Raw genomic sequence first — 27,847 nt, 5'->3', positions numbered from 1 at the left:
CACAAGGTGAAGCTCTCCACGGAATGCAGTGTGAAGCCCCTTTTCGTGCTCCCCACTCCATGCCTAGGAGGGCTGTCAGAAAACTGCATTGCCATTAAATGTCAAAGTCTTGGAGGAGGGAACTTGTCCCCGGGGCCCCCAAATCCCAGACCGCGTGAGTTGACTACACTGCAGCGCGCGCCACCCCACACACGCACGTTCTCTCCCCTCCCGGTGGCAACAGGGCTTTCCGCGGGGCCGCGCCAGACTTTCTGAGGTTGTTGATTGGTCGAAGTCCCGGCCACCCGACAGCCAATCAAGCGAGGGAAAGGTGACATCACTCTTTCTCTTCCCCTCCCCCACCCCAAACTTTCCTACTCCCGACTACCAGCAGCAAAAACCACGTGGGGGAGGGGCAAGAGAGTAGAACCCGGTGAGGTCATTGCACCGCCCCGGACACTGCTGATTGGCCGCGGGGCTTGAGGGTGGCGGTTGGCTGTTCCTCGCACCTCCCCCTCGTGCCGCTACCGCCGCTGCTGAGAGGAGCCACCGGCGACGCCAGAGCCGGCAATCCGGGTGAGTCGGGGCCCTGGGTCTAAGATGCTCCTGGTGTCCAGTGAGACTCACGAGAAACTGCCCTTTCCGACTTTTTCTCTTCCCCCGGGTTCTTTGGTGCTTCAGTCACCCTGACACATGGGAGTTGTAGTCTGCCTTGTACTGTGGACTATGGGCCAGAGACGTAAGAAGACTACCATTCCCAGCAGGAACTGCGACTAGCCGGTCAACAAACGCTCAGGCCACGCCTTCTAGTCCTTCTCATTGGAGAGCCGGTTCCTTAGCCCCTCCTTTTTGCATTTCATTGGCTACTGTCCCTTACAAAGGCTGGGTTCCGGCTTAGAGTGCAAAATGACTGGATACTGTATTTGTCATTCGGCATTGAGACGGCCTTTAATTGGCCAGTGCTAGTGTCAATCACTGGTTGTGGGGCAGGGCCCTAGGCATATCAGGCAGTCGTAGGTTCAGGTTGGTGTCGGTCCCAGAGGGAGGCCGGTCTTAGACTTTGGCTCCACCCTTTAGCGTTGCCGTGTGGGCGCGATTGGTCGTGGGGAGCGTCGCTCGTCGTCGAGAGGCGGAGCTGACCAGGCTGCGAATATCTATTGGTCTAGGACGGCGCCGGTCAGCGGGGTTGTGGCCGCTGATTGGCTGGCTGCTCCAGCTGTTGCAGGTCCATTCACCATTTTGTGTGTTGGAGTAAAAAAAAAAGGGAGAATCGAGAGGGAGAGCCGGAGGGGGGGCGGGGAGGGACCGGACCGGACCAAGCCGGGGCCACGGCCCCCCGCCCCGAAACCACGCCGAGCCCAAGGTGAGGGGCGGGTCCAGGGCTGACACCTGCAGGGTGTATTTGGGGTGCTGGGGAGCGAGAGGGGACAGGTGGCAGGGACGGGGAGGGGGTAACGGGGAAAAAGGGTGGGTGGGATGGTGGGAAGGGTGGACAGAGTGGAGGAAGTTGTGGGTAGGAGGCGGAACAGAAAAGAGGTGACTAGGAGAGGGTGGTGTGCAGAGAATGGTAACAACAGGATGGAGGGGTGACAGGACTAGAACAGGGTGACAGGGAGAGGGAAGAGACAGAGTTGGAGGGGGTGACAAGGAGAGGTGATGGGGAGAGAAGGTGGCAGGTCCAGAGATGGCTGACAGGAGAGTGACTGGGAGGAAGAGGTGACAGAGGTAGAAGAGGATGGTAAGGGGGGGTAGTGACTAAGGGCCTGTGAAGAGAGAGAGAGAGAGAGGTGGTGACAGGATGGGAGAGAAAGTAGCAGAGAAGCTGGTGCCAGAAGGGCTGATGGGAGCAAAGGGCATGAGACCCTGAAGGGTCAGGGCCTGGGCTGGCCAGGGCTTCAGGAGTTACTGCTTCGATTCTAATGGGGGTGAGGGTCCACAGGGCCCTGGGTGGGAGTTATCCAGAGAGGGGTGGACAGGAAGAGAGTAGGCCCCAGAGAAAAGAAAGAGGCTTGGCTTCTGGGCTGGAGAGGCTGCACCAGGCAGTGGGGTCCAGGGGTGCCAGGCCGTGCTGTTGTAGGCCCTGGCGGAGTATGCACAGGTTTGTGTTTGGGCAGGACTGGAGCCAGATTTCAGCCCCCAGATTGGTGACTTAGTGGGTCAGAGGGGAGAAGGTGGTGGTGGCTGCCCAACTCTTGGGCACTTGGGTACCTTCCTCAGTTTGAGAAGTCCCAGCCCCTCCAGGCTCTGCCTATGATGACTGCAGGATTGGTCCTGGGAAGGGGCAGCCTGCGACTACAGGGTCCACAGGAGCAGCAGGCCTCAAATAGGAGAGCATGAGGTCAAGTTCCTGAAGACTTGATTTAGGGGTGCCTCTAATTACGTTTGGTTTATGGTCCTGGGCTTCTTCAACACCTCCTACCCCCACCCCACCACCAAGGCCCCCTTTCAGCTTCTCAGGTTCTCTTAGTCACTTCAGAGTAAAGTTTTTTTCCCTTTTCTTTTCTCAGGGTATCTGGAAAGGGGGCGGGCAGTAATGACTGTTCAGGAAGTGGGTGAGGTTGGCCAGCTGGGCTTGTCCTGCTTTCTTTGACCTTCTCCCACTTACCCCCACCTGGAGTCAAGGGGCACATTTGGGGTCAGGGGAGCCTGGCCGGCTCAGCCACCTTGCGGGAGCTGGTCCAGCCAGCCCAGCCAGGGTGGGGATGCATGCAGGCCAGAAGAGGGGGGCTGGCCTGTGGGTATCACACTGGGTACTGTGGGGGAGGGCAGGCTCCTATTCAGTGGGACAGCGAAACCCTGGGGTGTAGCTCCATGTCCCACTGTGTGATGACGTGTGTGTGCCTGTGTGTGTATGTTTGTGTGCGTGTGTGTGCTCATACGCGGCCCTGTGGCAGTGTTGGGTATGAGCTCTTGCCTCAGACGTGCCCCTGCCTGCTCCCTGCCAGGATATGGAGAGATGGCTCTACCTGGCAGGACTGGGGTGCAGAGCAGAGTGGGCAGCCGTTCCTCGGGACTCTCAGCTGCCCACTCCTTTCCACAGTGCCTGGCTATGCCAGGCTGCTCAAAGGGATGGGGGGGGGCGAGGTGGAGAGAGGCTCACATCACAGCCCAATCACCTCCCTTTCTGTGACTCTGTGTGTGTGTGTGTGTGTGTGTGTGTGTGCTCTGTGGACAGTGACAGTGCAAGGAAGCGTGCCCTCTGGATCATGTGACAGGCGGCACACTGAGATGGTTACGAAGACAGACTCTGGAGCCAGATCGCCTGGGTTCAGACCCTAGCTCTCTGTTTCATAGCTAGATGAATTTGGACAAGTTGCTCGATTTCTCTGTGCCTTAGTTTCCTCAACTGTGAAATGGGGCAGTTAGTGACCTTTGCTTATTAGGGCTGTTGTGAGGATGAAATGGTTAATAAAGGCAAGTTTAGCCCAGGGGTGGCACAAAGAGTGCTCCAGAGGCTTGAACCATTACTGCTTCTTCTGTCGTCTTGGAGCAGTCAGAATGTGTGCACGTGTCTTCTGTGTCCTCTGCAGAGGGAGCAGATGTATGTGAGTGTCCCCGCGGAGCCAGAGTAAATAGCTCATGGAACATGGGTGCCACTCTGAGTCTGGTTACTGGTCAGGGGCCCATTGTGAGTTGGGGACAGCCAGGAAGGAGGCCTCAGGGATTATGAAGTGGAAGCGGGGGCCTTAGCAAGTAGGAACTCTTGGGGGAAACTAGGTCTGGGGGATGCCTGAGTTGCTCCCGATGACCTTTCTCTGCCCTTCTACCCTGCAGGTAGACAAGAGATGAAGCCAATGAAGAAGGCGTGCACTGGCCTCCCAGGTCCTGGCAGCGGAGGCAAGTCCCCACCAGCCACTAGGGCAAAGGCCCTGAGGCGGCGAGGGGCTGGGGAGGGTGACAAGCCAGAGGAAGAGGACGATGAGGTACAGCAGCAACCGGGCCCAGAAGAGGCCGAGGAGGGTGAGGAGGAGGAGGCCCAGCAGGGCTCAGGGGCTGAGGGGCTCCCCCTAGAGCTGCACCCTGATGACGCGGCCCCAGGCCCAGCCGAGGACCCCAAGGGAGAGGGTGAGGCAGGCCGCTGGGAGCCCCCCCTCAGCCGAAAGACAGCCACATTCAAGTCACGAGCGCCCAAGAAGAAGTATGTGGAGGAGCATGGTTCTGGCAGTGGCAGCAGTGGGGCAGCTGGGGCCCCTGAAGAGCGGGCAGGGGCAGCAACCCCTGAGGAAGCTGGCGCCCTCGGTGTCCCTCCACAGCCACCCACCTCCGCCCGCTCCTCCTCCACTGACACAGCCAGCGAGCACTCAGCTGACCTGGAGGATGAGCCAGCCGAAGGCTGTGGGCCAGGGGCCTGGCCCCTGGGTGGCACCAGTGGGAGCTATGACCTGCGGCAGCTGCGATCCCAGCGGGTGCTGGCGCGACGTGGGGATGGCCTCTTCTTGCCAGCTGTGGTACGCCAGGTACGGCGAAGCCAGGACTTGGGTGTGCAGTTTCCTGGGGACCGGGCCCTGACTTTCTATGAGGGGGCACCCAGTGGTGGTGTAGATGTGATTTTGGATGCCACGCCACCACCAGGTACGCTCGTGGTGGGCACAGCTGTCTGTACCTGTGTGGAGCCTGGGGTGGCTGCCTACCGTGAGGGTGTGGTGGTGGAGGTGGCTACCAAGCCAGCTGCCTACAAAGTCCGTCTCAGCCCTGGTCTTGGCTCCCAGCCAGGCCCCCCAGTCACCCTCTCACAGCCGTCGCAGCCATCACATCGTGAGCCTGAGGAGGCCATATGGGTGGCCCGCTCCAGCCTTCGCCTGCTTAGGCCCCCATGGGAACCTGAGGCTCTTCTGAGGAAGCCCCCCACAGGCCCCGAGGAAGAGCAGGCCGAATCAGGGACCACCGTGCCACCCTGCCCTGCTGCCCTGGACCCCAAGCAGCCTGAGGATGCTGAGGTCTCCAAGATCAGCTTTGGTGGCAATCTGGGGGCTTGTGAGGAGGGTGAGGAGAAGCACCCGCCAGTCCAGGGCACCCCAGCCCTGCTCCCACTGCCCCCACCCCAGCTCCTGTCACCGCCACCCAAATCCCCAGCCTTTGCAGGCCCAGGTCGCCCTGGTGAGCAGCCCTCACCCTGCCAGGAGGGGAGTCAGGGTGGCAGCCGTAGCAGCAGTGTGGCCTCTTTGGAGAAGGGGGCCGCTCCGGCCACCCGTGCCCGCACACCACTGACAGCTGCCCAGCAGAAGTACAAGAAGGGTGATGTGGTCTGCACACCTAATGGAATTCGCAAGAAATTCAATGGCAAGCAGTGGCGGCGGCTGTGCTCACGAGATGGCTGTATGAAGGAGTCGCAGCGGCGGGGCTACTGCTCCCGCCACCTGTCCATGCGAACCAAGGAAATGGAGGGCCTGGCTGACAGTGGCCCAGGTGGGGCTGGGCGGCCTGCCGGTGTGGCAGCTCGTGAGGGCAGCACCGAATTCGACTGGGGCGATGAGACATCGAGGGACAGTGAGGCCAGCAGTGTGGCAGCCCGCGGAGATTCACGCCCACGCCTGGTAGCCCCCGCTGACCTGTCACGCTTTGAGTTTGACGAGTGTGAGGCAGCAGTGATGCTGGTATCCTTGGGCAGCTCCCGCTCAGGCACACCCTCCTTCTCCCCGGTCTCTACGCAATCGCCCTTCTCACCAGCGCCCTCACCCTCACCCTCGCCACTCTTCGGCTTTCGTCCAGCCAACTTCAGCCCCATCAATGCGTCGCCAGTCATCCAACGCACTGGTGTTCGCAGTCGCCACCTGAGCGCCAGTACTCCTAAAGCAGGGGTGCTCACACCACCAGACCTGGGCCCCCACCCCCCACCACCTGCTCCTCGAGAGAGGCATTCCTCTGGCATCCTACCCACCTTCCAGACCAACCTGACCTTCACCGTGCCCATCAGCCCTGGGCGGCGGAAGACAGAGCTGCTGCCTCACCCAGGGGCATTGGGAGCCCCTGGTACAGGGGGTGGAGGAGCTGCCCCAGACTTCCCCAAGAGTGACAGCCTAGACTCTGGTGTGGACTCTGTGTCCCACACACCTACACCCTCCACACCGGCTGGCTTCCGGGCTGTGTCGCCTGCCGTGCCCTTCTCCCGTTCTCGTCAGCCCTCACCATTGCTGCTGCTGCCCCCACCTGCTGGCCTGACCTCGGATCCTGGACCCTCTGTGCGTAGGGTGCCTGCTGTGCAACGGGACTCACCTGTTATTGTCCGAAACCCTGACGTGCCACTACCTTCCAAATTCCCTGGGGAGGTGGGCACTGCTGGGGAGGCTCGAGCTGTAGGACCTGGGCGGGGCTGCCGAGAGACCCCAGTGCCCCCTGGGGTGGCCAGTGGGAAGCCTGGCCTGCCCCCACCTCTGCCAGCCCCTGTACCCATAACCGTGCCTCCAGCTGCACCGACCGCTGTGGCCCAGCCGATGCCCACCTTTGGCCTGGCTTCCTCGCCCTTCCAGCCGGTTGCCTTCCACCCCTCACCTGCTGCCCTGTTGCCCGTCCTGGTGCCCAGCAGCTACACCAGCCACCCTGCCCCCAAGAAGGAAGTCATCATGGGTCGGCCTGGGACAGGTAAGAAGAGGTGCCGTGGATGGGCTGGGTGAGGGCTCATTTTGAACAGAGCCACTTTCGAAGTGGCTCTTGAGAGGTGAGCTCCCGCCTGGGGAGGGATTCAAAGGGAGGCTGGCCTCTTTGCACAGATGTTCCAGTGGGAATTCATGTGTCAGGCAAGGGATTGGACTTGGGAGGCTCAATGCAGTGTTTCCAGAGGCCTCCTGTAAGGAATGTACTCTGGAGAGATCCATGGAACCACTCCTGAGTGGAGCCGTTGGGGTAACCATGATGACATTTTCCATGTCTGGAGGACTGGTAGGGGCGTCACCATGATAAGCACTGCGTGTGGGTTATCTCACCGAACCCTTACATCCATCCCATGATGCAGCACTCAACAACATACGGGCCCTGTTCTAAGCCCCCTTCAAATACTAGCTCCTTTAGTCTTAACAACATCCCTAACAGATGGGTGCTATGATTATGCTCCTGTAGAGGAAACTGAGCTCAGGTTAGTAACTTGCCCAAGGTCACGTGGCTAGTAAATCCTGGAACCAGCCTTCAAACCCAGGCTGTCTTGTGACCACTGGGTCATAGTGCTGGTTACAGATGGGAAAACAGGCTTCAGTAGGTCCATCTGCCAGGAGGTGGCAAGACCTGGACTGGAGGCCTCATCTTCTCCATGGTGCCTGGTAAACATCACAGGTGCTGTCAGTGCCCTGGAGGGGAACTGAGGGTATACTAGGTACTGTGCCCTGGTTTGAATCCAGGTGTGAATCTAGTTGCCCTCAGGACAGGGTGCGTAAGGCAAGAGTTGAAGGACGCATTAAAATCAGCAACCGCATTGAAATCAGCAACCCTGGTGCGTGGTGCGAAAGAACTTCTTAGGCCCCCAGTGGGAAGGCAGGCTGCAAGGCCAGAAGCACAGCTGGGGAAAGCCCTTGCGTCTGGATGGCTGAGGCCAGGGGTGGGGAGAGTAGCATTTCTGAGATGGTGCTAGAAAGACGGGCCCAGGCCAGGCTGCGCCTTGTCAGAGCAACTCTCAGGGAGGGTGACAGACCCATCACCAGCCCCTTCCCTAGTATCTTTTACTTACTTGCTTACGAGTCTACTGTTGACTAAGAGCCCCCTCTGTGCCTGGTCCTGGTGTGCTGGTTGGTGCTGAGGACATAGCCCTTGCCCTCAGAGGGCTCACCATCCCTGGTGTAGACAGACTGCCCAGACAGTGACTGTCCAGAGTGGTCAGGGCAGGGATGGGGGAAGGCTCAGGAGGCTGTGGGAAGTAGGGGAGGACTTCTTGGAGGGGCAAAGGGCTTCTAATGTGAGACCTGAAGGGTGTGCAGAAGTGAGCCTACCAAGGCCAGCAGGAGAACTTGCAGAAGCTAAGGGCCTTGAGGTGAAAGCAAGTATTTGAAAGAAGTTGAATCTGCAAAGACTGGCTGTAGACAGAGGACAAGTGTTGGGATATGCCACTGTATTGGTGAGCAAGGTGCAGATAATAGAGGGCCCTTATGAGATTTGTGAACTTGATCCCAAGGGCACTAGGGAGCCAGGGAAGGTTTTGAGCCCATCTGACCATGGCTATTCTAGAGGCAGGGAGCCAGGAAGAAAGGTGCTGCTGTGGCTTGAGCTGGGGTAGAGAGGCCAATGTAGGAAGATGCTCCAGCCCTGCCCTCATAGAGCTCCAGCCCAGAGCCAGGGCACAGGGACACAGGGCCTCTGCTTACCCCTCATGCTCTTATACTGAGGTTGTGAGCTGTGTTTTTTGCCCTACTTCCTACAGTTTTTACATTTGTTTACGTGAGCAAAATTCCACAGAAGTGGGCACAGCAGGGATTTCTGTCCTTAGGTAGATGAAGAAACTGAAGCAGAAGGATTCTAACCCTTTCCCCCTGACCCCCCACATGCCTACAGCCCCAGACATTGCCCTCATAGCATCATCTCACATGACCTTACTGCTGCCTTATGGGTAGGGATGGCACTAATACAGGTAACCTGAGGCCTAGAAGGGCAGGTCCAGCAGGGGTTCCTGCCACATTTTCCAGATGAGGAAAAATGAGGCCCTAACAGAACAAGAGTCCTGACTGAGTTCACCCAGCCAGGGAGGAGCAGGACTGGGTCTTGAACCGTCTCCTGATCACAGGATTCTTCCTATCAGACATTACAGTAATAATAATTTATTGAGCACTATCCATGCATGTACCTGGCTCACTCCTAAGTGCTGACTATTTACTCACTGGATCCTCATACCCTCACAGGTCAGGACACATTATTCTCAGTAGACAGGAGGAAACTGCACCCCAAGACTTGCCCAAGGTCACCCAGCTATGATAAGGAAGAGGCAGGATTTAAACCCATGTTGTCTGGCTCCACAGCCCAGGCTCTTAAGCACTCTCAATAATAATGATGAAGAAGTAATGGTAACCACTCTTTATTGAGTGTTTACCATGTGCCCATCCTCAGGTGTAGGGTCATCTCATCGAATCCACCCAATGCTGGGAAGTAGGAATTACCAGCCCCGTTGTAGGGGAAATCTGAGGTTCACTGAAGCGGGAGGTCCCTTACTGGAGGCTGCCTGGTCGTCAGAACTTGTCCAGTGCCTGTCCTGGCTGTTCTGAGCCGCGCCTCTGTGACAACACCCATGTGAGGTATCCAGGTTGCCCTCAGGTTCCCAGCCATCAGGCCCTTTTGTTCTTCTCCCATAGGCCTCCCTAAACCCTTGGGAGGTGGCACCTTGGGGCCTTCTCTCTTGGAGGCCCAGATAGGGCAGACAGTGCCCAGTAGCATAGTGAAGGCGTAGTCCTGGCCCCTTTTGCCCACCCAAGCCAGAGCCTGACCCTCACTCAGGGCAGCAGGTGTGAGGGGGCGGCTGGGCAGCTTGCCTGCTCCTGCCCCCTGCCAGGCATTTGCTTCCGCTGGGGGACATGCCGGGGCAGGCGGGAGGCATTCTCCACATTCTGCACATGGCCAGGCCAGCCAGCTGCCATTGCCACCTCCCTGTGACTCTTCCCCCCTACTCCCCAGGAGAAGAAACTGCCCGAGGGCCTTCAGCCTTAGCCCAGGAGGCCAGATGTCTCAGCCCAATTCCTGGCACAGTCTCCCTTCCAGCTCCCAGGGTCAGCCTGGCCTCCCTGTATTGACAGGCATTGCCCCTTCTCCTGGGTCTGCCTGCCCATCTGTCTCTCCCTTGAGTTCCTATGTCTGTTTCTGTCTAGGTTTCCATTTCTGGCCCAGAGTCTCTCTCTCTCTCTCTCTCTCTCTCTCTCTCTCTCTCTCTCGACTTTGGTCTGTCTGTTTCTCTCTGAGTCTGGTCCTCTGCACCTTTCTTGGTTTGTTTCTCCCTAGACATCAGTCCTTGTCTGAACTTTCATCCCACTCTCTTTCTGTTTTGGCCCTCTATGTTTCTACACCAGCCTTAGCCTTTCCTCTGGCCCCCCTTCTCCCACTCTTTAGATAGACTTTCAGCCTCTATTCTAGTCCCCCACCCCCACCCCGTGCACATCAGGTGCTTTGTTCCTTGACACTGCTAAGCACCAGTTCCCCTACTTCCTTCTTGGAGAGTATTGGGAGGTTGTCCAGGCTTGGTACAAATTAACTGCCTACTACTGTCCCTAAACCTTGCTGAGAGGTGTCAGGAGTCATGTGCAGACCTATCTACACGCAAGCACCTGTTCCCAAGACAGGCAGGAAGGCGGGGGCTGTGCAGGCCAAGCTAGGAGATCCGGCTGTGGGGGAGCAGTAGGAAAGCAGTTCCTGTGCCCACCCACCTGCTAAAGGGCATGACCCAGATCACCCTATATCCCCTCTCCCCCACCACCTTTCAGGAGACACATTTGATGCCAGCTCCAATTTACTGAGCCCATGTAGTCCACCCCAACACATATTATCTCTGAGACCAAGCAGTGCCCACAAACTCTGCTTGGGCAGGTGAGGAAAATGAGGCCCAAAGAGGGACTGAGGGTCTCCTGACTACCCAAATCCAGATCCTGCCCACCAGAATTTCTATCTTGTCTCAGTGAACCCCATCTCTACCACCAGAAGTCTCTCCTCATCCTTCCACCAGGCCCAGGCTGAGCAGTCCTGGGTAAGTGGGTGGGGAAGGCAGATGTGGCTGCAGGCAGGTACAGGCAAGGATGACAGAGGGAGGTACAGAGTCTGAGGAATCCAGAGGATAGAGACAACTCTTGCTCAGTTTGAGGTGATGAGGGAGGTTCAGGAAGGCTTCTCATTGGAGGGGACATTTGAGCTGAAGCAGGAAGAATGAGTGGATTTCAGGGTAGTGAAAGAAAGGGAAGGGCTATCCAGGCCGAGGCAGCTATGGGAGCAAAGGCCAAGAGGGTGAAAGTGCATGACCTCTGAGTGCCTAGTTGAGGCTGAAGCTGACACTGGAGCCTAGGCTTGGCAGAAGGGTGCCATAGAGGACAGCTCCAACCAGGCCAGGGTTGAATGCCAGCCCCTGAAGGGCCAAAAAAGGGTTTAGAGGAGGGGAGGGAAAAAGTTGCACCTGAGTCACCTGGGCGTCAAAGATCCCGGGATACTGTCCTGGAGAGGAAGGAGGGCTAGCTTGGAAAGAAGAGGATGAATTAAGGGGAGAGGAGTTTGTGAGGTAGCAGGAGTGATTCTTGGAGATTTCATGGAATAGTGCCCCCCCCAAACTCCACACCAAGAGCTGTGAGAAGGCTGCCTCCTGGCGGCCGCGGACGGCAGGACCACGGGGCGGCCGGCGCGCGCATGCGCACCGTGGGGATGGGAATCGGAGCTCCCGGCGTCGAGCGCCCCGGCATTAATGGCTCCATTAGTGGCCGGGAGGGAGGCGCATTAGCAGCGGCGGCGACGGCGTCTGGCTCCCATTACCACCGGCGGCAGCGACTGCACCGCAGGCGGCTGGACTCGAGCCCACCGCGCCGCCGCCTCCGCCCACACCCCATCCCATATTCCCGCTCCCCACTGGCGCCTGGGCTAGGGAACCCCGGTCTCCCCATTTCCGCAGAAAAGCAATTTTGCGAAGCCAGGCAGGCCTGGGTTCAAATCCCAAACGTGCCACCACCTCCTGACAGCAAGATCTTATCCCTCTCTGGGCCTGTTCCTCGCGAAGCTGCGGGGAAACGGTGCACACCCGGGGCTTTGTAGACCCGCACGTGCACCCCCTGAGCGCTGCGCCCAGCCCCCGTGGCTACCGAGGGGTACAGGTTCCCGCGCCCCAGGGGTTAGGCCTCCGTCGGGCTTCTTTCCTTCCTATTGGCTGCCGTCGCGCCCGCTGACGCCGATTGGCGGAGACTGGTTCCCCCCACCGCTGCGCCATTAACCCCTGAGCGGCCGTGCGCTCGGGCGGGTGCGAACCCCGCCCCGCCCCCCCCCCCCCCTGCCCGGCAGACAGCTCGGGTGCCAGCTGGCCCGCGCCCCGCCGCGGCCCGCGTGGGTGTCAGGCCGGCCCGGCGCTCGCCCTCCTTCCTAGCACAAAGCAGCTTTGTGAGGCCTGCCGGGGGTTGGCTGGGTGCCAGGCAGTGAGTGGAAAATCTCGTGAGCGCGGGGAGGGCAGGAGAACACAGGGCGGCGCCCCCTCCTCCGCTCGGGCTGTGGCGCCTCCCTCAGCCCGCGCCGACCAGCCTTCTCAGCCCCAGCGCCTGTACACTACCCCCACCCCTAAACTCAAACCTATCCCGCCCATCTCCCAATCCTTGGGGACCCTCCCCCACACCTCTCGCCTGCCTCTCTTTCCCTCTTGGTCCCCCTGCCTACCCCAGCCCCACTCACAGTGACTCACCCCAGCGCTATTTTTAGGCCCCCATGCTTCCCGAACAGCACCAGCCCAATCCTGGGCTCGTTCCCCAGGCAACCCTGGCCGTCTCCCGACGCCTCCCAGAGTGGGTGGGTGGGTGTGTATGTGGGGAGCGGGTGAGGGGATCTGGGGACACTGGGTTGGTGAGCCGAGGCGGGGTCCCAGGCAGGGTGGGGAGCCGTGGGCGGCGGGGGTGGGGTGCCTCTCGGGCTCAATAAATAGGGCCCGTGAGTTCAGAGCATGTCTGCTGTCCCTCAGTCTGTCAGCATCCCTGGCTTTATGCCCCAGGCCTCTGGGCAAGCCTTGGCCTGTGCCACCCTGGGTGGCAATTGGTGTCTCTGCCTGGGCTTGGGGTCCCTAGGCTAGGGTGGGGTGGGGTGGTGCTCTGGGGGCAGTTTAGGGCCAAACCTTTTGTGGAGTTGCTTGTGGGGTGTGATAGGGGGTGGCTTGTACCATAGTTCTGCCCCAGTACCTGCCTTGAGTGAATGATGGCTTTCCACCCCCGTTCAGATAGGGCTGGGGCCCTGGTTTGGGAAACTTCCTCAGCATTTTCCAACTAGGGAGGCCCTAGTTAGGGTTGAGGATAGCTGGAGAGATGGAGCTGTGTGGGTATAGGACTTGCTCCCTCTTCTCCACTCCTAATCACCCCCACCCAGGGTTCCTTCACTCTGAACAATGGAAGCTAAGTATAGGGCTGGCCCAGTGCCCAGGGCAAGGGGGCCCATCCTGCCTGGATTCCGGCCCCTCCCTGCCAGGCTGGGCCCCCACTTGGCTGTACTGTACCCTGTAAGGGGCCTCTTCCCATCCCTCCTATGTGGGCACTGTGTCTTCTACCAGATGTGCAACCCTCCCAGATGTGTGGGGCCTGCTTTCCCTGTGGTGCCAGGCCTGGCTCTTTTTCTCACCCAAAGGAAGTTGGGGAGTTGGGGGCAAGTTTCTTCTGAGCTCTGTCTCTGGGCTCCACTGCAGTGGGGAAGGGGTTAACTTGCCAATAGGTGACTCACCGGTGGGGAGAGGAGGGGGCAGCGGTGGGGAGATAGTGGCCACATTGATTTCAGCCTTGGTTTCTGCCTTACATTGCAGTCCCTGGGGCAGTGAGGTAATGGAGGGTCTGAGTCTGGGGCTGCACACGGAGGGAGGGGGCAGTCACTTAATAGTCCCTCTGGTGGCCCCTCCAGGCTTACAGCCAAGTGTCTGGCCCTGCAGTCTCTTGGAGGTCAGAGGGCTACAGACGTCCCTTTTCCCTCTGGGCTCTGGTTACCTTGTTTTGCTCCCTCTCCATGCCTTCAGCTCTGTCGGTGGATGAGGCAGGCCAGGAGAAGAGTTTGTCTGCTACAGTCTCCCACCCCACCTCTGAAGGAGATGTCTTGGTCCATCTGAGCCTGTTCAACCTTTAGCAGCTCAGGTGTTACCCCAGGCCTCTGCCTCTATTGGGTGTGGCCCCAGAGTCCTCTTTGAGTGATCCAAGGCCTCTGCATTTCTGCCTAGTGAGCCCTAGACCCTGCCTGTGTCTCTGTGTGTGTCCTCTGACCTTTATCATAGTCAAACCATATTCCTGGATCTCTGTTTGGGAGTCTGTACCTGTGTCCACCCTGAGGTTACATTTTCAGTAGTGGGAAGAGCATCTGAGTTGGAGCACTTGGCTGTTATGTCTGGCTGCATGATCTTGCACAATTCATTCAATTTCTCTGAGCCTCATTTGAACAATGGGCATCATAAAGTGTATCTCCTCAGTGCCTGTGAGGATTCACTAAACAAGATAATGCATACAAGCTCCCAGCACATAGCAGCCTCAATGTTAGTTTCCTTTCTTCCTGATGGCCCTTTCTTGGAAGGGGTGGCTCCCAGTCTAGGGTGGTGGGGCCAGCGCACAGTGGTGTTCTGTGAGGTAGAGGGTCCTGGGTGGCTGCCAACTGTCAGGCAGGGGAGCTGAATGACTGAATGGTCATGGTACTCTGTATACTTCCTAGGCCAGGGTATTGAGGTGTAGTTAATGCTCAACAGGGTAAGTGTATATAATAGTGTGTGGGGTCACCATGATGGTGTCTGTGAGAGTTAGCCTGTGTTGGGGATGGGAGACCTCTAAGGCTGTGTGAGTGTGTGAAGATAGAAGAGCGTGATTGTGTGGGAGGGATGTGGGGTGTGTGTGATGGAGAAGCAGTGGTTGTGATGAGGTGTGCATGATCAATCTGTCTATTTGATATGTTGTGTTTGTACAATGATTAATGTGGGCCAGTGAATGTGTGATAAGGATATACATTGGCGAAATATGGATAGCAACATATGTATGAAAATGGGTCACATGAAGAGGATGGCTGAGAATGAGTGTATATGACGATAGATGGGGAGTGATGGACCGTGAAGTGAGTAGTACATATATGTGAGCAGGTGTTCCAGGTTTGTGACTTTGTGTGTGACAGTAAGCCTAAGACCCAGGGTACATGTGACCGTGGTGTGTGTGAAATAATGGGTGTGGCAGGAAAGTCTGTCTATGAGGGGGGTGTGTGTGTGTTGGTGAGGGCTCAGGGGTGGCTCCCCCAACCCTACACGCAGTTCGGCTGTCTGCAGAGCCGTGCGCACTCAGGTGGGCCGAGCGCGCGGGAGCATGTTCCGAGCGCGGACTGGACACACACACACAGCACCACATACAACCTCGGGGCCTCCGCAGCGCGGAGCCTTAAACCGCCTCCCTGGCTCGGTGCCTTTACTGCAGTGCGCTCGTCCTGCCTCTTTCCTCCCGCGGTCCCGCCCCCGGGAAGCTTGGGGCCAACCGGAGCCCGCCCCGCCCTGGCCTCATTTGCATATGACTGACGTTCCCCCGGGGCGGCCAATGGAGGCGGGCGCGGCGGGGCCTGACCCGCGCGCGGTGTCGGCAGCCAATGGGATTACGCACGGGGGGCCGGGCTTGCGCGGAAGGCCGCGGGGGAAGCGGGGAAAGGGCGGGGGGAGGCGCGGCGGGGGGAGGGGAGCGCGTAGTAGTGGCGGGGCGGGGAGGCGGCGGTGGTTCGGCGCGGGGCTCGCTCGGAGCGCACGGGTGCACGCACGCTGGTCCATCTATCCGCCGAGAGCCGGAGGTCTACCCGGTGCTGAGCCGGGGACCGGGGGCCCAGAAAGGCGGGGCGGCGGCGCTGGCAGCCAGGGCGCGCGGGGCCAGAGCCGTTACCCGCCCGAGCTGCGAGGGAGGGAGCGAGCAAGCGAGCGAGCCAGGGCGCGGAGAAGGAAAGGGGCCGCACCCGCGCACGCGCACCCGCGCCCCGCCCCGCCCGTCGGGCTCGGTGCGGGAGGAGGGAGAGGGAGGGGGCGGTGCCGATGGCCCCCGTGCCGCGCGCCCCGTGACGGCCCCCGCGCGCGCCGGGGGGCGGGGCGGGGCCGGAGTGCTCTGAACTCCCCCGCCCCCCGGGCGGCGGGAGGCAGGCGGAGGTCTGCGCAGGCGCGTCCGGCAGAGACCCCCCGCGAGGGGCGGCCGGCGGGGGGGTGGTCGGGCGGGGGGGGCATGCGGCGACGGCCTCCGGCTGTCCCCTGGCCCGAGCGGCGGCGGCGGGCGGAGCGGCGGCGGCCGCTGAGGAGGCGCGAGCCCCGGCCGGGCCCCCCTGCGCCGGACCATGTACTCAGCCCACAGGCCCCTGGTGCCCGCGTCCGGCGCGGCTTCCCGTGGCCTCGGAATGTTCGGTCAGTAGTTCTTGGGCCCTGGGGCTATAGGGATCAAGGTGTCGGGGTGCTAACTGCGGAGCATCGGTGATGGGGCTATAGCTGGAGAATGGTAGAGCCAGAGTAAAGGGGTAACGGGAAAGTTACAGAGCTCGGCTGTAGTGGTTAGTGACGGCAGGTCAAGTGGTTTTGTGACGGCAGGCAGGTGGGAGTGTAGTAGAGTGATGGGAACGGGGAGTAGTTGGGGCAGCTGTGGTGTTTAGATGATGGAGTGAAACAGGTCCGTTGTCATTGGAGGTGAGGGGTGCAGAGTAACTGTCTTGGGAGCATGGATTGGAATCGGAGCAGCCTGATATGTACTGGCCCTAGGTGTGGACTAGACAGAGGCAAGGGGCTGCGGTTGAGTAGTAGGACTAGGACAGGATTTGGGAAGTGAGGCACTATTTGCTCAGAACTGTGTTGGGCTGGAGTGTTTGTGGTGAGCTTTGGGGAGAGAGGGAGAGACCCAAAGACACTGGAGGGTAGTGCACTTGGGAGGAGTTCAGAAGGGGCAGGACCAAAGGACCGTTCCCTCATTGTCTGCTGGGCCCCTTCTTTACCCAGCAAATGAGGAGTCACTGGTGAGAAAGGTCTTTGTGAAGAGAGGGACAGGTTCAGGTCCCTGGGGGCTGCTGTGGGATTGAAGGGCCAAGAAGGCTTTTGTGTCCCCAGGGTTCTGGGGTAGGGTCGTCATAGCATCTTGAGTCATTTCCACTGCTGGCTTTCTTGTTCCTCTCTGGTTGCCTTGATGTCTATTTTTCTTTTGTCAGCCCTTCACAGAATCAGGTCTCGAGGCCAGTGCCTCACAGAGGGTTCCCCTAGTCCAGGCTTCTGAAGGCGTGGGGGGTGATCACTCTAGGTCAGAGTGATCTGGGTTAGGGGGAGGCCTGGAATGATGGAGACCAGGGCTAGGGCGTTCCCTTCCTCCCTTCATCATCTTCCCCTAGCAGGGGCCTCCACTGCTGGTTCCACTTCCCCCAGGGAGCCAGCAGTGAGAGGGAAGCCCACTCCTAGTCTCCGCCTGCCCCAGGAGTCTGGCCAGTCACCCAGCTCTTGGGGCTGAAGGTGGGACCTCTGGGATCAGCCCCTGGTGAGGGAAGTGCCTTCCTGTGTATATCCTCAAGGAAACACCTGGCACTCTTGCTTTCCCTGGGCAGAGACTTGTAACAGTTCTCTTCATTTGTCCCATTGTCTGCCTTTTTTTTCCATGGAGTTTACTGCACTCTCCCCTCTTTCTGGGCTTGGGGCCTGGGCCATGACCTAAAGATGAGCTTGGGGTTTTGGAGGGAGGCTAGGAGGCCTCTTCAAAGGCAGTAGATTCTCTTTGGGGTAAGAGGAGAGATGCTGTAGCCACCTGTGCCCAGTCCAGGAAGGGCAGGTCTGACTCTCTGGGGCCTGTGGTAGGGGGAGGGAGGCAGAGAGAGACTCAAGACTCCACACTCTGTGGGTAATGGAGGGAGGAGGAGAGGGAAGACAGGGCCATTTGCCTCAGAGAAAAGGAGGATGAGGCCAAGGTAAGGGGCTATGTCAGATGGCAGCAGGTGCTGGCAACATGGCATGGTTAGGGGAGCATCTGCAGGCCTTCTGAGGTCCTGGGGCCTTGTGAGTGTAGGATGGCAGTCGAACATGGCCTGGTTTGTGATAGGAGCCAGTCATTCCTCTGGCCTGGTCCCTGGTGGCCGGGCTGGTGGAGGTGGGGGAGGGAGTGGGGCGTGAAGACTCTTTCCCTTCCCTGCTTCTGTTTTCATTTTTATAAATCTAAAAACCTTTCAGGCAGGAGTATTTTCTGAGTGATGTCACATGCATGACGTCAAGAGGTTCAGAGTTAGGAGAAGGGGGTGTAAAGGAGAGATGGAGCTACTTTGTTCAGGGTGGAAAAGAGCTTGGGTTGGGGGTCAAGGCCAAGCTCTCCTACTGCACAGCTCAGCTGGCTCCTTCCCACAGTGTGGACGAATGTGGAACCTCGCTCTGTCGCCGTGTTTCCCTGGCACTCCTTAGTCCCCTTCCTGGCCCCCAGCCAGCCAGACCCCTCCGTGCAGCCAAGTGAGGCCCAGCAACCTGCCAGCCACCCAGTGGCTTCCAACCAGAGCAAAGGTGAGGGTTGGGGGGCTGTGGGAAGGCATGGGACAGTGTTGAGGTAGCCCAAGAGCCCTCTGATCTGCCTCTCTGTCCCCAGAACCTGCTGAGTCGGCAGCTGTTGCTCATGAGCAGCCACTGGGCGGGACGGGGAATGCTGACCCTGGGCGGCCCCCTGGAGGAGCCACATGCCCTGAGAGCCCAGGGCCTGGACCCCCCCACACTTTGGGGGTGGTGGAACCTGGAAAGGGCCCCCCTCCCACTACTGAGGAGGAGGCCCCGGGCCCTCCAGGAGAATCCCGGCTGGACAGTGAGACGGAGAGTGACCATGATGACGCGTGAGTGTCGCGGAGACTTGGGACTGGGTGGTGGGATGGCCAGAGACATGGTTCTCACTGTCCTTGCTGCTCTCACCACAGCTTCCTCTCCATCATGTCTCCTGAGATCCAGTTGCCTTTGCCACCTGGAAAACGCCGGACCCAGTCCCTTAGTGCCCTGCCCAAGGAACGAGACTCATCTTCGGAGAAGGATGGACGCAGCCCCAACAAGGTGATTCATCCCCACCTATCTCCAGCTCATCCTTTGGCTGCCCAAGCCTGTCTCCTTGGTCCTAACCATTCCACTTGGGCCTGTGTCTGCTGTAGAGGGAGAAGGACCATATCCGGCGGCCTATGAATGCCTTCATGATCTTCAGCAAGCGGCACCGGGCCCTGGTCCATCAGCGTCACCCCAACCAGGACAATAGGACCGTCAGCAAGATCCTGGGCGAGTGGTGGTATGCCCTGGGGCCCAAGGAGAAGCAGAAGTACCACGACCTGGCCTTCCAGGTAACATCTCCTTCTCTTGGCTATTCCCAGCTTCCTCTGGTGGGTAGGTGAGTGAAGGGTCCTGCCATCTCCTGCCAGGTGAAAGAGGCCCACTTTAAGGCCCACCCAGACTGGAAGTGGTGCAACAAGGACCGAAAGAAATCCAGCTCAGAGGCCAAGCCCACAAGTCTGGGGTTGGCAGGAGGGCACAAGGAGACGCGGGAGCGGAGCATGTCGGAGACGGGCACCGCTGCTGCCCCTGGAGGTTAGCTCTTTGGCTCTTCTGCCCTACCACTTCCCTCCCTGAGAGCCTCTGGTACCCCCTTGCTTGCTCATCCCCTGCCCCAAAAGCTCCTGTCACTTTTTTTTTAAAATATGTTTTTTTTATTGATGTTTGAAGAGGGAGGAAGGAAGAGAGAGAGAGAGAGGGAAACACCAATGTGAGAGAGAAACATTGACCGGCTGCCTCCTGCATGCCCCCTACTGGGGATTGAGCTCGCAACCCTGTGCATGTACCCTGACCAGGAATTGATCCAACAACCTTTGGTGCACGGGATGACACTCAAGCAACCGAGCCACACTAGTCAGGGCTGCCCTGTCACTTTTATGTGAGGACATTTATTTATAAAGGAATTAGGACTTGTGTCATGAAGGATCCAGGAAGGTCCAGACAGATCAAATTCCCAAACAACAATCTCATTATCAACTGCCACTTACTGAGCATTTACTACACACCAGGCACCAAGGGGAGTATAATTTCTAGTACTCAGAAGCATATCCCATTTTCCAAATGAGTAAACTGAGGCCCAGAAAGGCAAAATTGCTTTCTTGAAGTCATAGGAAACTAACTGGCAGAGCCAGAAGTTAAAGTTCAGCTTGACTGCGTCCCATTTGAAAGCCCCTCATTGATGTTTCAACTGACTATAGATGTCAGGTGAGCCTGGTTTTGTGCTGAGGTGCTTTTCTGGAGCAATCCTGTGGGTCTGGGCTCACAATTCTGAGGGCAGGGATGCAGTGCAGGAACAGGCCAGTGGTCATTAGCCAACACCACGCGAACCTTTCTTACTCTCAGAAGGGCTGCTTTCTGGGGAGCAATGGACTTGCTCCTTGCAGCTCCAGAGGGCAGGAATCAATGGGAAGGAGATGCTGGGCTGGTGGGTGGCATCTCTTTCCTGCTCGGTGGCCCAGGAATTCAGCCTGCTTTTGCCCAGTACCTAGAAATATTGCAGGTGGCTTGGCTAGTCCAGGTGTTGGTAAGAGGCTTCCTGACTCTGCAGCGCTTCCCCCCCTTTCACTCTGCAGTGTCTTCTGAGCTTCTATCTGTCGCAGCCCAGACACTTTTGAGCTCGGACCCCAAGGCTCCAGGGAGCGGCTCCTGTGGGGCAGAACGTCTGCACGCAGTTGGAGGACCTGGTTCAGCCCGGCCCCGAGCCTTCTCCCACAGTGGGGTCCACAGCCTGGATGGTGGAGAAGTAGACAGCCAGGCACTACAGGAATTGACTCAGGTCTGGGGTGCAGGCTGTGGGAGTGGGGGAGACGGGCAGAGAGGGCTGCCCAAGGTGACAGCCCTGGCTGAACTCTTTCTGCACCTACCCTGCAGATGGTGTCTGGCCCTGCGTCCTATGCTGGCCCAAAGCCTTCCACACAATATGGGGCTCCAGGCCCCTTTGCAGCCCCTGGAGAGGGAGGTGCCCTAGCAGCCAGTGGGCGGCCTCCACTGCTGCCCACCCGAGCCTCCCGTTCCCAGCGTGCGGCCAGTGAGGACATGACCAGTGATGAGGAACGAATGGTTATCTGTGAGGAGGAAGGGGATGATGATGTCATTGGTGAGCAGTTGCAGGGACCCAGAATCCTGTCCTGGGGTCAGCAGGATAAAGTTTAGACGATGGGCAGAGATTGGATCCAGGTCCTCTGCCCTCTTTTTTTTGCCTTCCCTTCCATATTTGTTTAGGGTTGCAGGCATGTTCATTTCAGGCTACCCTTGGGAAGTCCCTGGTCAGACAGGCAACCAGGAGGACCCAGGCATGGCCATTGGGCACAGTGTTAGGTGCACGCTTGGGTAGGTGGGCACACCTTGGGCTGAGGAACAGCATTGCTGGACAGTACTCACTGCTGGCTTGGGGCAGAGCCGAGGCCAGAGCCCAGGTTCCAGACTGTCCTTCTGGCCGTATACTCAGCCCTTTTACCAACACTGTTCCTTCTTCCTCAGCTGACGATGGGTTCAGCACCACAGACATTGACCTCAAGTGCAAGGAGCGGGTAACTGACAGCGAGAGCGGAGATAGCTCTGGGGAAGACCCAGAGGGCAGCAAGGTGAGGGCTTGGGACTTGGCGCTTTCTTGCCCACTCAGTTCTAGGAGTGGAGATGCCTTCTTGTGTGTTGATAGAGACCTGAGAGGGAAGCTATTTGTCCTTTGGGGAATTGTGTCACAGCCTAGATGAATGAAGGCCTTCAGGTGGCCTGGCTACCCAGTGGGACAGACAAGTAGGGTGTAGGTATCCAGGCTTTCTGACAAGATTGTGTCTCTTCTTCCATTCAGAGCTATGGCCGGAAGGTGTTCTCACCTGTGATTCGTTCTCCCTTTACCCACTGCCGTCCGTCACTGGACCCTGAGCCCCCAGGGCCCCCGGATCCACCTGCAGCCTTCAGCAAAGGCTACGGGCCCACATCCTCCTCCTCATCCCCACCTGCATCCTCCTCAGCGTCAGCAGCCACCTTCTCATTGGGCTCAGGGACCTTCAAGGCCCAGGAGTCAGGTCAGGGCAGCATAGCAGGCCCACTACGGCCCCCACCCCCTGGGGCTGGGGGCCCAGCAACACCTTCCAAGGCCACCCGCTTTCTCCCAACGGATCCTACCACCTTCCGGCGCAAGAGGCCTGAAAGTGGGGGGGTCCTGGAGCCACCTGGCCCCTCAGTTATTGCAGCACCTCCTGGCGGGGGAGGAAGTGTCCTACAGACACTGGTCCTGCCTCCAAACAAGGAGGAACGGGAGGGCAGCGGAGCCCGCATGTCCTCAGCCCCAGCTTCATCACTAGCCTATGGGGCCCCAACAGCTCCCCTGTCCCGCCCAGCCGCCACCATGGTCACCAACGTAGTGCGGCCTGTCAGCAGCACTCCTGTGCCCATCGCCTCCAAGCCCTTCTCCACCTCTGGCCGGGTGGAAGCATCTCCAAATGACACAGTAGGTGCCAGGACTGAAGTGGTCGCTGGATCCCGGGCACCAGGGGGCTCTCCACTGGGCGTCAGTTTAGTATATTCGGACAAGAAGTCAGCAACAGCCACCTCACCAGCCCCACATCTGGTGGCTGGGCCCCTACTGGGTGCTGTAGGGAAGGCACCTGCCACTGTCACCAATCTGCTGGTGGGCACCCCAGGCTATGGAGCCCCTGCACCCTCTGCTGTCCAGTTTATTGCCCAAGGGACCCCTGGCACTGGGGCCACTACAGGCTCAGGAGCAGGTGCTGGGAGTGGTCCCAATGGGCCAGTGCCCCTGGGTATTCTGCAGTCAGGTGCCCTGGGCAAGGCTGGGGGAATCACCCAGGTGCAGTACATCCTGCCCACACTGCCCCAGCAGCTTCAAGTGGCACCTGCTCCAGCACCAGCCCCTGGGACCAAGGCAGTGGCTCCCAGTGGTCCTGCACCCACCACCAGCATTCGTTTCACCCTCCCACCGGGCACCTCCACCAACAGCAAGGTCCTGGCTGCCACTGCACCCACTCCTGGCATCCCCATCCTGCAGTCTGTACCCTCTGCCCCGCCCCCTAAAGGTGAGGCCTGGACTGGGCAGCACAAGTAGAGGGGCCACAGGACTGTTTGGCTCCCTTTAACCTCCTCTCTTATCTCTTGCAGCCCAGTCGGTTTCTCCTGTGCAGGCCCCACCATCAGGTGGCTCAGCCCAGCTGTTACCTGGGAAGGTACTAGTGCCCCTGGCCACCCCTAGCATGTCAGTGCGGGGTGGAGGAGCCGGCCAGCCGCTGCCCCTGGTGAGCCCACCCTTCTCAGTACCTGTGCAGAATGGCGCCCAGCCACCTAGCAAGGTAAGGGCAGCCTGGCTCTGGCCCCACGATCCTCATTCCTCTTCTGTTGGGTGTTGGTCTCCATGTCCTAGGGTTTCTGTTTGCCTTTCCTTCAGTCTCTCTTTTCCCCCTTTTGTCAGGCTCTGAGACCCTCGTGCCATCTTCTCCTCAGTGTCTCTTGATTCTGGCCTCAGTGTTTGCAATTTGTTCCTTTTCTGTGTCCTCACTTCCTTTTAAAATTCTTTTTAGAATACTTTTATTTTTTTCTTTATTGACTTGAGAGAGAGGAAGGGAGAGCAGTGAGCAGAGGACCCAGAGTCGGGCAGAGGAGGGAGAGGGGGAGAGAGATGGAAACATCGATGAGAGAGAACATCGATTGGCCGCCTCCTGCATGCCCCCACTGGGGATTGGGCCCACAACCTGGGCCTGTGCCCTGACCAGGAATTGAACTGGCGACCTCTTGGTGCATGGGTCGATGCTCAGCCAGCTGGGCTTATTTATTTGTTTTTACTTTTCCTCTATCTCTTGTTGTCTTCTTTGCTTTTGTTTCAATCCCAAGTTTTGTGTTCCCTGTGTTGGCTGAGACCCACCGTCCCAGGTGTTAGTCTTCCTCTGCCCCACTCTGGGTCCTCTGCTCACTGCAGACTGTGGGTATTGCTCACAGATCATCCAGCTGACTCCAGTGCCTGTGAGCACACCGAGTGGTCTGGTGCCGCCACTCAGCCCAGCCACGATCCCTGGTCCCACCTCGCAGCCTCAGAAGGTCCTGCTGCCCTCTTCTACCAGGTAATGGCAGTTGGGCCCGCACCTGGAGGCAAGCCCAGGGAAGGGGTGGGTGGAGCCAGCTTGCTTCACTCTTCCCCCTTTCCTCTCCTTGTGGCAGAATCACTTATGTGCAGTCAGCCGGCGGGCATACGCTGCCTCTGGGTACCAGCCCAGCGTCCAGCCAGGCTGGAACAGTCACCTCATATGGGCCCACGAGCTCTGTAGCCCTAGGCTTCACCTCCCTGGGGCCCAGTGGCCCTGCCTTCGTGCAGCCCCTGCTTTCAGGTGAGGGGCAACCTGGCAGTCAGTGCTGGGGATCCAGGGTGGGGCTGAGGCAGTTCGGGCCCTAACTAAGGTCCCTGCCTCTCCTCTGTTTCCCTCTTTGCAGGCCAAGCCCCACTGCTGGCTCCTGGCCAGGTGGGCGTGTCACCTGTGCCCAGCCCCCAGCTGCCTCCCACCTGTGCAGCCCCTGGAGCTCCTGTCATCACGGCATTTTACCCTGGCAGCCCCGTAACCACCTCGTCAGCACCCCTGGCCCAGCCATCCCAGGCCCCCCCAGGCCTGGTCTACACTGTGGCCACCAGCACCACCCCCCCTACTGCTACAATCCTGCCCAAGGGTCCACCGGCCCCTCCCACTGCCACTGCTACTGCCACTGCCACCCCAGCCCCTACCAGCCCTTTCCCTAGTGCCACAGGTGGGTGTTGGGCCAACCCAGGGTCGGGTGAGTTGGACCCAGGGAATGGGCTCCAGGCAGGCCTGGCTCAGCAAATGCTCTTCTCACCAGCAGGCTCCATGACTTACAGCTTAGTGGCCCCCAAGGCCCAGAGGCCCACTCCCAAGGCCCCCCAGAAAGTGAAGGCAGCCATCGCCAGCATTCCTGTGGGCTCCTTTGAGGCAGGTGCCCCTGGGCGGCCTGGCCCTGCACCTCGGCAGCCTTTGGAGCCTGGCTCAGCTCGTGAGCCTGCTGCCCCTGAGTCTGAGCTTGAGGGGCAGCCTACAACGCCGGCCCCTCCACCTCTCCCAGAGACCTGGGCTCCCACTGCCCGGAGCAGCCCCCCCACACCCCTGCCTGCTGAGGAGCGGACCAGCACCAAGGGCCCTGAGACTATGGTGAGTGTCTAGCAGGTCTGGGAGCTCCTGCTGCTGCTGAGTTCTGTCCCTTGACCCACTGTCTGGCTCCCTCTCCCACCTCTCTTCCTTGCATGCATGTCTGAGCTGTGCCCCTTTGCCTTCCTGCTTGACTGTCAGTGGGCCTTCTCCAAGATTGTCTTGGGCAATCAGCATCTGTCTTTTTGTGTTTCTGGGTTTTATCCCAGCAAGTCTGAACTGTGTCCTCCATCTCTGTGCTATCCTCATCCCAGGCCAGCAAATTCCCCAGCTCATCTTCAGACTGGCGCGTCCCTGGGCTGGGCCTGGAGAGTCGCGGGGAGCCTCCCACCCCTCCCAGCCCAGCCCCAGCTCCAGCCTCAGCCCCCAGCAGCAGCAGTGGCAGCAGTGAGGGCAGTAGTGGCAGGGCAGCTGGGGACACCCCTGAGCGCAAGGAGGCAGCCAGTACCGGCAAGAAGGTGAAGGTGCGGCCCCCGCCCCTGAAGAAGACCTTTGACTCTGTGGACAAGTGAGCATGGGCTGGGGGCTCTGGTGGGGCCTGTGGGATTGGTGGGAGAGTGTGCTGCTGAACGCTGGGCAGAGGAGGTGACCCTGCCCGACCTCCAGCAGGGTCCTGTCAGAAGTAGACTTTGAAGAACGCTTTGCTGAGCTGCCTGAGTTTCGGCCTGAAGAGGTATTGCCTTCTCCCACCCTGCAATCTCTGGCCACCTCACCCCGGGCCATCCTGGGCTCCTATCGCAAGAAAAGGAAGAATTCCACTGGTAGGCAAAGGGGACACCCAGAGTTGGTGGGGGACAGATTGGGGCTGCTTCCCCTGAGCCTGCTTCTTTTAACCAGACCTGGATTCGGCCCCCGAGGACCCCACCTCGCCTAAGCGCAAGATGAGGAGACGCTCCAGCTGCAGCTCAGAGCCCAATACCCCCAAGAGTGCCAAGTGCGAGGGAGACATCTTCACCTTTGACCGTACAGGTGCTGGTGCCTTGACTGGTGGAGCTGTGGGGGGCCAGTGCCTGCAAGGGGCATGGGGTTTCAGGAACAGGGTTAGAGATGGGATAGGTGAGGTGGGTGTCACCGAGAGGAAGGTGGGTGTCACCGAGGTCACAGTTGGGTTCTAGAGTCCAACAGGTCCCTAAACTGCCATGTGACCTTGGGTAGGTCCCTTCTCTGAACCCTGCTGTGAAATAGAATTCAGTGAGGGCTGGACACTTGGACAGTGGTGTGAGAGTGAGGTGGCCAGGCTGCTGCAGTAGCTTTGATTATCAGGTACAGAAGCTGAGGATGTGCTCGGGGAGCTGGAATATGAGAAAGTGCCATATTCGTCACTGCGGCGCACCCTGGACCAGCGCCGAGCCCTGGTCATGCAGCTCTTCCAAGACCATGGCTTTTTCCCATCAGGTGAGCATGTCTTGGAGTTTTGGGGGGCACTTGGAAGGGACCTGCCTGCTCACCTCATTCTCCCCTCCCCACTGTCTTTCTGTCCCCAGCCCAGGCCACGGCAGCCTTCCAGGCCCGCTACGCAGACATCTTCCCTTCCAAGGTCTGTCTGCAGTTGAAGATCCGTGAGGTGCGCCAGAAGATCATGCAGGCAGCCACTCCCACGGAGCAGCCCCCCGGAGCTGAAGCCCCCCTCCCTGGACCGCCCCCCACTGGCACTGCTGCTGCCCCTGTTCCCACTCCCAGCCCTGCTGGGGGCCCTGACCCCACCTCACCTGGCTCGGACTCTGGCATGGCCCAGGCTGCCCCAACACTGCCTCCACCCCCAGAGCCGGGGCCCGGACAGCCTGCCTGGGAGGGGACCCCTCAGCCCTCTCCTCCACCCCCTGGTCCCTCCACAGCTGCCACAGGCAGGTGAGGGGTTCCTGAGAAGATCCCAGGACCCCATAGTACCCCCCTCAGGACATGGACAGTATGTAGATGGCAGGAATGGGGGGGCAGGGTGGTTACCTCCTCCCCAATAAAGCCATTTCATCCTTTCCAGTTTGGGGTGGAACAAGGCCTGCTCCTCTGTGTATCCCTGCCCCCCCCCCACAGCTGCCTCCCAATGATGGGGGGCAGCTGAGGGGAAGCAGGGGCACAGTCTCCCTCTACCGAGCCCCTGTACATAATAACCTGGAGTGTGTGACCTTCAGATCTTTTCACTTGTACTTTATGCAAAATGGCTCGTGTGAGGGCTGCAAGCAGAGAGAAGTGAGGGCCTTGGGCCACAGGGAGGTGCCTGTGGAGTAGGGGGAGTTCATGCACCCCTTTTTCCCCCAGAGGGGCTGGACTCAGGTTAGTTTGGGGGTGGGGGCTCCTGCACTTTGCCACAGGCTTGGGGAGGGTTCTCTCCCCACCCCTCTGCCCTCCCAACTTGGGTTGTACTTTCTAAGAAGGTGATTTCCCCCTACCCTTGTCCCCATCCCCTGAACAAAACATGTTGATCATGTGCAATATTTCTTACTGTGCCGAGAAGCCACAATGACCGTGATTAAAGCTGTTTAACACACCTGTGCGCTGACCACTTGAAAGGGAGAAGGGGTGTTGGTTGTACCAGTTATGTTGCCAGATGGCCATGGGACTATATACTTTCTCCCCAGTGAGGTGAGAGCAGTGCCAGGACAACTCCCTCCCATCTGGACTCAATGACCTGAGGCCCCTGACCCGTTGTAGGCCAGGCAGCCCCTCTAGTTCTGGTGCTCAGGGAGTTGTGATATCTCTGCCATCCAACATATATGGGCTTGGGCAAGGCTTAGATATGCAAAGGCAGTTGACCCTTGAAGTTGCTGGACCTGAGGTCTGAGGCCAGAGGTGGCACTGTCCCAAGTACTGTGCTGTCCTCAGAGTGACTCCTGCTGCCCCCATGTGGCCTGGTCCAACACTGCAACCAGGCCAGGAGCCTCACCTGGGTTAGTATTACACCCCTTAGCCAGTGAATAGTGCCTGTCTGAGACAGACACCTGTACCCTGTATGGAGGGATGACTGCAGGGAGTAGGATCAGGAAGCTTCCAGAGCACCAGCCAGGAGAAGAGCATGTGCAAAAATTGGAAGCCACTATGTTCCCAGAATTCTTTCTTGACAATGCTATAGGGT

General features: G+C 59.0%; 1 protein-coding gene across 11 annotated transcripts; it reads left to right on the top strand.

Moving 5' to 3' along the window:
• The first annotated feature begins 483 nt into the window (after nt 1-483).
• On the top strand, nt 484-27,827 carry CIC (capicua transcriptional repressor). Of its 11 annotated transcripts, none has more exons than XM_036274359.1 (22): nt 1,286-1,342; nt 3,754-6,558; nt 17,948-18,097; nt 18,180-18,417; nt 18,499-18,628; nt 18,724-18,906; nt 18,985-19,150; nt 20,188-20,390; nt 20,486-20,711; nt 21,095-21,198; nt 21,426-22,067; nt 22,461-22,653; nt 22,736-22,923; nt 23,567-23,688; nt 23,786-23,952; nt 24,056-24,364; nt 24,455-24,780; nt 25,032-25,285; nt 25,384-25,538; nt 25,615-25,746; nt 26,041-26,172; nt 26,262-27,262. In XM_036274359.1, the coding sequence occupies exons 2-22, from the start codon at nt 3,765-3,767 to the stop codon at nt 26,627-26,629; spliced, it is 7,182 nt and encodes a 2,393-aa protein (XP_036130252.1). In that variant the 5' UTR covers nt 1,286-1,342; nt 3,754-3,764; the 3' UTR covers nt 26,630-27,262. The 11 variants fall into 11 exon arrangements, with proteins under 11 accessions (XP_036130246.1, XP_036130252.1, XP_036130251.1 ...); XM_036274358.1 differs by having other exon boundaries at nt 22,458-22,653; XM_036274356.1 differs by having other exon boundaries at nt 21,426-22,653; nt 25,387-25,538; nt 26,262-27,827.
• The last annotated feature ends 20 nt before the right edge of the window (nt 27,828-27,847 follow it).

This window comes from Molossus molossus, unplaced genomic scaffold (genome assembly GCF_014108415.1).
Source record: "Molossus molossus isolate mMolMol1 unplaced genomic scaffold, mMolMol1.p scaffold_m16_p_21, whole genome shotgun sequence".
In the NCBI taxonomy this organism is placed as follows: domain Eukaryota; kingdom Metazoa; phylum Chordata; class Mammalia; order Chiroptera; family Molossidae; genus Molossus; species Molossus molossus.
The sequence above is the reverse complement of the archived record's forward strand: the minus strand, read 5'-3'. Positions and strand labels throughout refer to the sequence as shown.